This window comes from Manis pentadactyla, chromosome 14 (genome assembly GCF_030020395.1).
Source record: "Manis pentadactyla isolate mManPen7 chromosome 14, mManPen7.hap1, whole genome shotgun sequence".
NCBI classification, from domain to species: domain Eukaryota; kingdom Metazoa; phylum Chordata; class Mammalia; order Pholidota; family Manidae; genus Manis; species Manis pentadactyla.
In genome coordinates this window covers 20,049,379-20,060,045 of record NC_080032.1, presented here as the reverse complement: position 1 = coordinate 20,060,045, position 10,667 = coordinate 20,049,379, and the positions used below count along the sequence as shown (strand labels likewise).

At 60.7% G+C, this 10,667-nt stretch overlaps 1 protein-coding gene across 1 annotated transcript; it reads right to left on the bottom strand.

The window, feature by feature from the left end:
- Positions 1-204: 204 nt before the first annotated feature.
- Positions 205-9,669, bottom strand: LHX5 (LIM homeobox 5). Its single transcript, XM_036929418.2, has 5 exons — positions 9,148-9,669; positions 6,939-7,162; positions 6,025-6,302; positions 5,182-5,347; positions 205-1,503 (listed from the first exon to the last, which is right to left on the bottom strand). Exons 1-5 carry the CDS (start codon positions 9,318-9,320, stop codon positions 1,136-1,138), a joined length of 1,209 nt encoding a protein of 402 aa, XP_036785313.1. The 5' UTR covers positions 9,321-9,669; the 3' UTR covers positions 205-1,135.
- Positions 9,670-10,667: the final 998 nt, after the last annotated feature.

The window sequence follows — 10,667 nt, the reverse complement described above, 5'->3', positions numbered from 1 at the left end:
TTCCATTTACTCTGAGTGACTATGAAGGCATGGACCAAAAAAGAGAAACACACAGCACTGAGGGAAAAAGAATTTTTTTTATTAATATTTCTTTTTAAAAAGTTTATTTTTTGTTTTTTGTGTGTTTTTTTAGGTAAACCACTTTCTGCCTCCCCTCCCTCACTCAGCCCACCCTCTTAAAAATATAAAAATGTCCAACCCCAGATAACTAGAGTACAATAAATAAACAGTAAACACAAAAACATACTTTATTTGTTTCTTCTTTATACAAAATAAGGAAACTAGAAGCGTTCAACTTCCAAAAAAGTATAATACTGTACATCCTGACTACCCAGCCTCCAGGCCCCGGGGCAGGGAGAGTGGTCTGTGGGCCAGAGCCCAGAAATCTTGGCGCCTTTCCCAGGAAGAGGGCAGGGTGGGCGAGTGTTCCAGTCTGGCCTGGACCCCCAGGCTCAAAATATATGTCAAAATGAGGAAGAGGGTCTGGGTCCTGGCCCTGGGCTGGCTAAGTCCGGGCCGTCCCTCTTCCTAGAAAAGCTGACCTTGATCCTCAAGATTGGCCACCAGGGGGCGCCAGCGCGCAGGTGGATTTGCCTTCCTCCCAGGGACACCCCCTGTGCAACCGTGTTTCTCTCTGGCGCGCCCTCTCTCTATCTTCTCTCTTCATTTTGCCCCCTTTCCTTCAATTTCTCTCTTTTCCTTATCATCTTGTTTCAAAGACGGGGAAAGCAGAGTGAGAAATAAGATTACAAAATGCCACTCGGATTGCAGAGAGGGGGAAAAAATCGTCTCCGCCTCTTGAACTCAACCCTCTCTTGGTCCGAAGAGCGGGTGGGCGCGGGGGTCGGGGGAAGTCTGGAGCGTGCCTGAAATCTCTTGCCCCTACGGAGTATTGACTTTGGTCCCAAGAAATTGCTCACGACTGCCGGGAGAGCGCTGGCAGCAGGCTGGGGTGCCGGAGAGCCCGCGGGGTGCAGACAGGGGCCGGTCCCCCTGCGCGTCCGGCCGAGGAGCAGCTGCCGGCTGAGTGCGGCCCCGAGAGAGAACCCCTGAGGGAGACCCGGGCCGCGGCCCCGTCCGCGTCGGGCGTTTTGGTTTCGGGAGGCTGCGTTCGGGGGCGGCCGGGCCCGCGGCCTTACCACACGGCGGCCTCGTTGAGCTCGGGGTTGGGGTGCGACAGGGGTCCGCTGTAGCCGCTGGTGCCGCTCATGGGGAAGGGCGGGCTGGGCCCGCCGCTGAACACCTCGCCGGGCATGGGGTGCAGCGCGCCGGGCAGCCCCGGCTCCGGGCTCGGCGTGTCCGGGTGCGAAATCATGTCGGTGAACCTGGGGTTGTCGGCTGCGTGCGGGCCGGCGAGCGGCGGCTCCAGCGCGCCCAGCGGCGTCGAGCCGGGCCCCGAGGCAGCCAGGAAGCTCGAGTCGGCCGGGGACTGCGCCTGCGACGGCGGGCCGTGCGCGAAGAAGTCGTAGTTGCCTCCGGGCGCGTAATAGTCGCCTTGGTAGTCTGCGGGAGTGGGCGGGGAGGGAGAAGGGAGACGTGAGAGGCGAGGGGTCGCCGGGGGACTCGCGCGAACCGCGGGAGGGACCCGGGGAGACGGAGGCTAGAGACGGGCGCGCGTGGCCGGGGCACAGAGACGCGGCCGCGGGAGAGTACCTTCAGGGGCGACAGCGCGACACCAACCCAAGGTTAGAGAGAGGCCCGGGGGAGGCCTGCGGAGACCCAGGCAGTGGGGCTGCGCGAGGCGGCGGGGGACGCAGACCCAGGGGGACGTTGGGGGGAGAGAGAATGAGAGACACTGAGAGGGAGAGATTCAAACCGTGAGAAACCCGGCAGGAGACGGGAGGGACTCAGAGAAGGTGGGGAACCCAGAGAAAGGTGCGGAGATTCCAGAGTCAGGGCTTCCTGGCGGGTAACGACGGAGAGAGATGAGACAGCCGCGACACAGAGACAGTGAAGGAGTCCAGACAGCGTCCCAGGGTCAGTGAGAGATACACAGAGAGCGAGAGACATGGAAACAGCAAGGAACAGGGACAGAAATCGGCAGAGAATAGAGCGAAAGGGGAGCAGAGGAGGCGCAGCACGGAGTTCCCAGACTAGGGGTGGGGGTGAGGGCAGAGGCGAAAAGAGCCGGAGACCCAGAGAGATTCGAGGTCGAGTAAGACAGAGATAGTCTTGGAGATGCAAAGAGAGATGGGGCAGCTATGCGCTTAGAGACACAAGTGAAATGCCCTATGGGACCCCAGGAACGCGGTCAGGGGAGACAGATGCGCCCAGAGACCGGAGTCATACGTCAGCGAGACTGCCAGAGACGCTGGAGGCTTGAGAGGCCGGGACAGGGGCAGGGCGGGGATGCAGGGACCGACCGAGGCCAGAGCGCAAAATGGTCTAGCTCCAGCGACCACCGGTCCGGGGAGAAGCCGGGACTGGAGCACCGAAGGGCTGGAGAGCTGGGTAGGGGACGCGGAAACCTGGATGTGCAGCGCGCAAGGCGGCCTCAGCACCCTCTCCCTCACCCGCCCGCACTCCGCCAACCTGGCGTGGCCCTTTGCTCTGCCAAGTTCAGCCTTGAGTCCCTCCTGGTCAATGTGGGGGTCCGACCAGTTGTACCAGCCTCTCCTGGCCTGGAGAAAGCTGGGCCCCAGCAATTTGAGAGAGGGGGTGGGGCCGCGAGTACTCTCCCGGTCGTATCCAGAGTTCTACCGGAGTCTTGGGGTAAAGGCTCGGTCCTCCAGTATTATTCTGGGGGCATCCAGGACACCAAAGTTCTGAAGCATCTGGGGACAGTGAGCCCTATGGGCTCTCTCTCCAGAAAAATGAGCAAACGCGCTTTTCACCCACAAAATCAGGGGCGCAGGGCCTCCAGGTTATATGCCCGCGCATTCTCAACAAATTGCTTCTGCAGTAACCCTCTTACCTCCTCCTATAGCCCCCTCCCCCAGATCCTTCTGGACAACCTCCTCCTCTCCCCCCAGGCCAGCCCCAGAAGAACTGAGGCGTGGGACCCCAGGAAAGGAGCACCTTGCAGCTCGCACGGGCGACAATAACCCGCCTTGTACGGCGGGAAAAGCAGCGTGCCCAGAAGCCGGGGTCTCCTCAAACCTACATTCCCTGCTCGTCTTGGGGTCTCAGTCACCAGGGCAAGTTCTGGACGCCCCCTGCCTGCCGCCGCCCTTCCCTCTCCAAACCCAGAAATAAGTCCATATGGGGGATGTCTGGAGGCGCGGCTTGGAGTCGGTTTGGGCAACAGCTAAAACAAACGGCCGTCAATTACTTTTTAAAAACCACTCATTCCATTCTCCCCAGAAATTAAGGCAAAGGTAAGCAGCAGCGAATTTGGGGCTCCTAAGGGAAGGGGGACTGCCGCAGCCCACAGAGAGCGGGCAAGCCAACGAGGGTTGCGGCCCCTGCGCGGAGCGCACCGCCTCCGCCCATATGGCGGCCGGGCCGGAGGTAATTGGAACAAACGCCGTCTGAAAAGGGCACAAAAGCCGCAGCTGGGGCTTTGTCCGCGCTCCCACGGGGAGCCGCCGGCCCCGCCGCCCGGCCCCTTTCTCGCCTGCTGCCGGTCGCCGCCGCCGGGATCTCCCAGCGCGGATTAGGCGGGGCTGCCTCGCAAGGGCTGCGAGAGTGCCCCCCATCCCATTTGGGAGAAAGGGGGGCCCGCGTGTCCAGGCCCTCATCCCATCCAGCAGACGCGCGGGCAGAGGAGGCGGCGGGATTGGTGCGGTCACGCTGGTCCTCGGGGAAACCTTGGTTAATTACCCAGGCGGGGAAAAATTCCGGACTGGTACCGCCCACCACCTCCCTGCGCAGGCCGAGATTTTGTGCGGAAGAAGAGGTCAACCTAGGTGAAGAGAGTCCGCGAGTGGAGACCCCGGGATACATCCACCATCCGGGCTGTCCGGCGTATCTGTACCCCTCAGTCTGGGCCTTTCATGGCACAGTCTCTCACAAAAAGCACAGCAGCGCATTTTGTCTGTAATTTCTGTGGCTCTGGCCCAACCTGAAGATCTAACCTCCTCGGCCTGCGCATACCAAAGCGGCTATCCTCCTTCCCAAGTGCCTAGCCCTCACCTGGGCACTGCCACCAAATCAACTTTTCTAAGCAAAGTCTCCTTTCCCCAAACTGGGCTACTAGTGCTCGCAGGCTTGTGGCACTGACCCATCTGGGTAGAGAGGTCCCTCTCAGGCATAGGCACTCGTGGGGGCTTCCCAAATTAGAGGCTCAGGAACAGAAAGGGGGAGGTGCCTTCCCTGAGCCTACAGGTCGAGTAAACGTAGGGCGGTGCGGGAGTGCTGCACAGCCCCAAGGCACAGGGGTCTCACAAAACCTCAGTGGGGAACTTGGGATGGGTCACCACCCAGTGGGAAGGAAAGTGGAGGTGGGGGGAGGGTGAAAAGATGGGGTAACCAGAGGAGGGTTCACTCAGGCCTGGTGACACCTATTGCAAAATTCCCCTTTGCAAACTCTGGCCTCTCACCCTCCCTGTAGCCCCAAGAATGGAGAGGGGATAACTGGATTGGCTCAATCCTTGCAGCCCCCACCCCGTCGAAACCCCTGGTGTGTTGGAGGCTGGAGAGTGGGCAGGAAGAGCAACTGCAGGCACCGGGGCTAACAGAGCCAGACTGTGCATCCAGTCCCTGGCTGGGACCTGATGAGAAGGAAGACAGTGAACAGGTGGCCAGGACAGATTCCGGCCCCTCCATCCCTACCAACGGTTCTGCCCTCCAGTGCCTGCGTCGTCCCCACTAGTGCAAACGGGCAAGGGCAGCAGGAAGGCTGTGTGTCCAGTTGGGCCAGAGTGCTTTTGGATTTGGAAGCATCTGCCTTGGTGTGATGTCTGTGGGTGTTTGTCAGTGAGTGTATCTGGAAGTGGAGTACACCTGTGTGTTCATGTGTCTAGGTTTGTTTCTCTGAGGTCTCTGAAACTCGAGTGCACCAGAGTCCTGCCTGACCAAGTGGGTTTATTTCTGTGTATCGCTGCATGGCCAGTGAACCCATCTGTCTGATTTTGTGTCCAGGAGATGTCTGTGGGTGGGTGTAAGAGTGCTGAGGATTGTCGATGAAGGTGTGTTCATGACCGAATGTCCCACATGAGTAGAAGGGAGGCAAGGGGTCCCTGGGAGGCCCAGCGCCGCGTGGGCCTAGGTGTAGGGGTCTGCTTCCCGGGTGCCCCTTACCTCCGTAGTAAGTGTACGGAGTGGACCCCAGCATCTCAGACTCGTCCAAGCGGCCACCCAGCGGACGCATGCGCCGCGGACTCCGGAAGAAGGCGTGTCTCCGGGCGCCCAGTGCGCTCAGCTGTTTCATCCTGCGTTCTTTAGACCGTCGGTTCTGGAACCACACCTGGGACAAAGGAAGGGGCTGTGAGCTCGGTTCGGGGGTGCCCACTCCTGCTTTCCCTGCCCAGGCTGCCCCCGCTGGGTCCTCTCACCTCCTCCGCACCAAGGCTGCTCTGAGGCGGGGCCAGGCGGATTAGGCCAGGAGGGGTGGAGAGGGGCCTCGGCGAACCAGCCAAGGGTGAAGGATTTCGCGGACCCGTGGGGCGACTCATAAAGACTTGGGCTTCCTGGTCCTCGGCCCACCCGCGGCCTGACGGCTTTATAAAAGCATCCCGCCGGTCAGGGCTCTGCTCTCGGCCCCTGAGCTTCCCAGCCGGCTCTGGCAGTTTGTCTGCCTGTGCATGGGCGCAGGGAGTGGGCACAGGAAGAACCTCGGCTCTTTGCTCAGGGGGGAGGAAGGGAGGATTCCTGACCCCAGCAAGGCTTAAAACCCTTCTTAACGGGGTTGGGGCGGAATTCAGAGAGGCGAAGTGACCTGCTTAGAATCACACCACCAGGAGAGCCACAGAGGTGGGGTTGGGGGTTTGCCCAACCGCCCTGACATCGGGCGCACAGTCGGCCCCTCGGCAAACCCCCAACTCGGCGCGCTGTTAGCCAAGTAGGCCCAGTGAGAGCCTCCGCCGAGCCTCCCGGCTCTCGGACGCAGCGGGCTGCGGAGGAGTGACCCGGGAAGGGCCGCACCTGGATGACGCGCATGTTGAGGCCAGTCTCCTGAGCCAGCTGCTCGCGGATGTGGCGCGTGGGCTTGGGCGTGGCGGCGAAGGCGGCCTTGAGCGTCTCCAGCTGCTTGGCTTTGATGGTGGTGCGCGGGCCGCGCCGCTTGGTGCCCGAGTTCTGCTCCTCGTTCTCGTTGTTGGCTGTCTCCTTGTCTGACGACGTCGAGTTGTCCGTCTCCTTGGGGTCGTCCTGGAGCGGGTCCTGGAGGTCCGGGGACAAACTGCGGTCCGTACAGGATGACACTGCGGGCGGGTGGAGCGGGAAGGCGACAGCAGCGTCAGCGGCGGCCCAAGGCCTCACCAGTGGGGCAGCGGGTTCCTGCCGTCCCAGGCCAAGACCAGCGGCGCTGGGTTCCCTCCCAAACCTGGCGACAGCCCCTCCCCCAGGGACCGGGCGCCCGCCCACTCCCTCCAGGCGGGGCCCGGACTTCGGAGGGGCCTTTCTCAAGCCCTCTCAGCACTTTTCAGCTATTGCCTGCATAAGAGGGAGGCAGGCCCTCTGGAGAATCAGTCTTTTAGGAGGGGGGACAGGAGGAGGTTATAGATGCCCTCCGGCCTGGGATCTTCTCTCCCTTCTCTGCTTCCTCCAGATTCCAATTACTGTCCTCACAGTGCAGTTAGAAATTACCAGGAGCTAAAATGGAGCAGAAAGGGGCAATTGTGTGGTTCCAAATTAGGGGAGGAGGGCAACGTGGGAAAGGCTCCTGAATCGGAGGAGGGCGAGAAAGAGCAGGCGATCCTGTGTCCTGTAGGACTGCCTCAAATGCTGCCCTCCCCAGCCCCTCTGGAGCTCTGAGCAGGGCACAGAATGCACACAGGGCAGAGTGGGGAATGCCAGGCTGGGCATGGCCTTGGGTTGGGTGGGCAGAGGTCTCCTACCTGAGTTGAGGCTGCCTTCCTTGAGGCTGGATGAGTTCAGGTAGTCGTCCTTGCACACAAACTTATTCTCGTCGATGACATACAGCTCCTCGCCCGTGGACAGCTGCTTGTTGCACACCATGCAGGTGAAGCAGTTGAGGTGGAAGACTTTGCTGCGGGCCTTTCGCACCAGGTCACTGGGCGAGATGCCTTGTGCACAGCCTGCACACTTAGTGCCAAAGCGCCTGTGGACACAATACAGCCTGTCACAGCAGGGCAGCCCGCTGTCCCATCCTTTTGAGCCCCTGACCCCTTCCCACCTGCCCTACCTTCTGAGAAGCCTCCATTTCCACTTAAAAGAGCCCCCAAGCCTCCTCTCTGGCCAGAGCACAAGAGGCAAGACAACTGTCCTGGGCTGTTCTTGGGACTTGAACTATCATGCCTCTCAGGTTTATTTGGGATCCAATGGCATGGGGTGCAGCCTTCAGCCAAGCAGAGGGCCCAGAGCACCCCAAGATGCTACCCCTCCACATCCCTGCCAGATCCACCTGGATTTTGAGGCACACTGGCTTTCCAGGTCATCAAGGATTTTAAGCCTGGAAGGCCAGGTGTGGATCACTTCTTGGCATTGCCTCCGGATCCTTCCCAGATTGGGCCAGTTGGCCTGGCTGGCAGGTCCTAGCAATGGGGTGGGGAGCCCCTCTCCTGAGTTGGACTTAAGAAGGAAGGAGGGAACCCTCCACTGATTCCCAGTGCCTTCAGCACCCGGGGTATCCCAGTCCCCACTCTGGGGCCTGCTGGAGCCTGTGGACAGCAGGACCTCAGAATGGTGAACTCTAGAATTGGGGACTGAGTCTCTAGTCCCCCAAATTCTCTGGCCCTGGCAGGCAGTGTCAGAACCTGAAGGCAATCCTAAACTTGCATGGCCAGAACATGGGATCTCTCACCCCCCACCCCCCACATTCCTGGTCTAAATCCTTTTCTTCCTTGAGCGGTGGGAGGAAAGCTGGCTCCCTGCCCCCCCTCAATGGGTGGTGCAGACCACCACTGGGAGGGGTGAGGTGCAGGTTGAAGGGGTCAGCAAGGGCCCAGGACTTTGGGGCTCCACGTCCACTCACACCTACGTCTCTAAACGGGGCGAATTTGGGTGACGTTGATGTAGTGAGGGCATTAGAAGCCATAAGTCACTTTTGGCCTTATCCGGCAGTGTAATTGGCCATATGCACCTTATCAAAAATCATTAGGCGCTTTGCAAGCACTGCCACATTAGGGGCCTCGGGCCTCTGGAGCCAGGGAGTTTACACATGTAAAGGCGCGGCTGACATTTTCTCCTATTCAAATTCCCTAGGCTGAGCAGCTGGGGCAGGAGGGCAGCGTTTCTCCTTGGCGTTAATCACACCTCCCCACCTTCCCTCGGTGCCCGGAATTCACACTCACAAAGCCGGCTCTGTGTGCCTGGCAGAAGCAGGCAGGACTGAGCTCCTGGAAACCCCACAGTCTTGCAGGCCATCCCTCAGCATCTCCCAGCTGGAGAAACTGAGGGTAGAGAAGTGGTCTGCTCTGGTCCCCCTGAGGGCCCCCGCAGGCAGCAAGGTGGAGGGGACACAGCCCAGGCTAGACCCAGGTGGTCCTGATTCTCAGCTTCGATTTCGTTTTCAGTTTTCAACGTGGGAAGAAATGTTTAAGGAGCTAGGTGGGTGAGGGGGACAAGGTTCCCTCTCCCATCACCAGAGACCTTCCTGGCTGAACCCTCTCTAGAGCTGGGAAGTTTCTGTTTGTGCAGGAGGGATGGGGGCTCTGGCCTGCCAGGCGGCCAGCCTCTGGGCTCATGCACTCTGCCTTGTGGGAGTAGCCTCCTAACTTCGGCAAAATGCCTTCCTCAAATTCTTCCTCTCTCAGAACCGGGCTTAGCTTCCAGCCTGGGAGGCAGCCCCTGGGAAAGGGCAGAGATGGGAGGAGGGCAAGCTGGTCAGGGCTTTTGGCTCCTGTCCCACCGGGCTCCAGGACGGCCTGGAGGAGCCCACAGGAAGCAGCCAAGCAACGTCCTCTTTACTCTGTTGGGGCCTTTCCTGGGCCGAGGACAGGAGGAGAGCAGTGAGTTGCCCTGCTCCCCATTTCAGCTTGTGAGCCCGGGACGCTGGGATGGGTTTCGTGGTCTCCCCTTCCTCGGGGCCCCAGCGGAGCGTGCCCAGAACCGGCGCGCAAGCAGCAGGGCAGCGCGGCCTCTTACCTGAAGAAGTCATTTTTGCAGTAGAGCTTGCCCTCGCGCGAGAAGCACTTCTCCGAGAGGTTGGTCTTGCACTCACAGCACTGAACGCATTTGATGTGCCACGCGCGGTCCAGCACGTTCAGCAGAAAGCGGTCGAGGATGGGCCGCTCGCACCCGGCACAGTGCACCATCATAGCCCCGCGCCCCGGCGGCTCTGGCCGCCTCGTCCTCCCTTTGGGCCCCCGGCCCTCGGGCCCCCGGGCCCCGCCGCTGCGCTCCGCCTCTTATCTCGGCCGCCGTCGGGCGAGTCCGGTTCGGACCAAGACTCAGCCGCGCAAGTCCTTGCGTGATCGCTGGCCTGGCGCTGGGCTGCCCGGGGTAGGATGGGAAGTCGTGGCGGTCACAGCCTCATGCTCCGGGCCGCGCACCCCAGTGCTTCTTCCGGGCTCCTCCAGGTGTCTTGAGTGGCTGATGGCCTCGGCGCTGCGGAGCGGCTTTCCCCGGTGGCGGAGGCGCCGGCACTTTCCCCCACTTTCAAGCGGTCCCGATCCTCATCTTTGTCTGGCCGCCGCCTAATTCGCGCATCCTTATTCAGATTTGGTGACGTGGCGCAGCACGTAGGGGGCCCGGCGGCCAATAGGCGCGCGGTGGCCATGGTAACCTCTTAAATTTATAGCATATCTAAATTGGCTACAGCGTTGCGGTCCGGACAGAGCAAAAAAAACAAGGCATCAGTATTGTTGAGTATTAGCTTGTACCTGGTTCGGAGGCTAAGTAAGTATTTACCTTCGAGTTTGGGGCTTGGGGCTGGGGCCGCGCGATCTGAAAACGGCATCTCTCTCTCTCTCTCTCTTTTCACAAACACCGGGACAGAATTCCAGGGCCTACTGGGGGAGGGACCCCTACCGCCCTCCCCATCCCCGGAACTTGCAGAAGTTGCCCGAGGCCCGCAGCGCGCCCAACTCCCGCCTCCTCTTCCCGAGCTCAGCCTGCCCAGATTGGACTCTCTCACGCCCACGTCCCTGGGGTCGACGCCCTGGAGCTGCGAGAGCGCTCTTCACCCGGCTCCCAGAGCCAGGTCCGGCTTCTTTTGTCGTACAAGGGGCTGGTGCCCAGCCGGGCCTTTCTCTTGGAGAGAGCGAGTGGAGCCCAAGGACTTGGGTATTTTTCCCTTGTGCAGACCCAGGCCCAGTTTGGGGGTGGGGGCGTGTCATTTGGCCAGGTCCGACCCGCAGTTTCAGGCCAGAGCGTGCTACCCATGGGGCTATGGGGGAGATGTGGGGAGGAGGGATCCAGGGCGGCGGGGACTCCCCACGTCTCTTCTTTTTTCGCTGCACCTTCCAGATCCCAGGTCAGCCAGTCGGGCGGCACCTTGGTGAGTGGGGTCGCACTGCCGAGGCAGGGAATGCTAGAGATTGGCGAGCGCTGCTTGAACACTCAGGGCATGCAGGCTGCGTGTGCAAGTTCATCCCTCATAGGGAGCTGGAAGAGCGGCTTAGCAGGGCGCCCAGGGTTAGGGGAGTGTGTGTGGGTGACTGCAG

What these genes read in the sequence shown, in the direction of transcription:
- LHX5 (XM_036929418.2), bottom strand. Translation starts at nt 9,320, where the DNA reads ATGATGGTGCACTGTGCCGGGTGCGAGCGGCCCATCCTCGACCGCTTT. An exon ending in TGCAAAAATGACTTCTTCAG is followed by an intron (nt 7,163 to 9,147) that starts GTAAGAGGCCGC and finishes TTGTGTCCACAG; the next exon opens with GCGCTTTGGCACTAAGTGTG. An exon ending in TCAACATGCGCGTCATCCAG is followed by an intron (nt 5,348 to 6,024) that starts GTGCGGCCCTTC and finishes CCTTTGTCCCAG; the next exon opens with GTGTGGTTCCAGAACCGACG.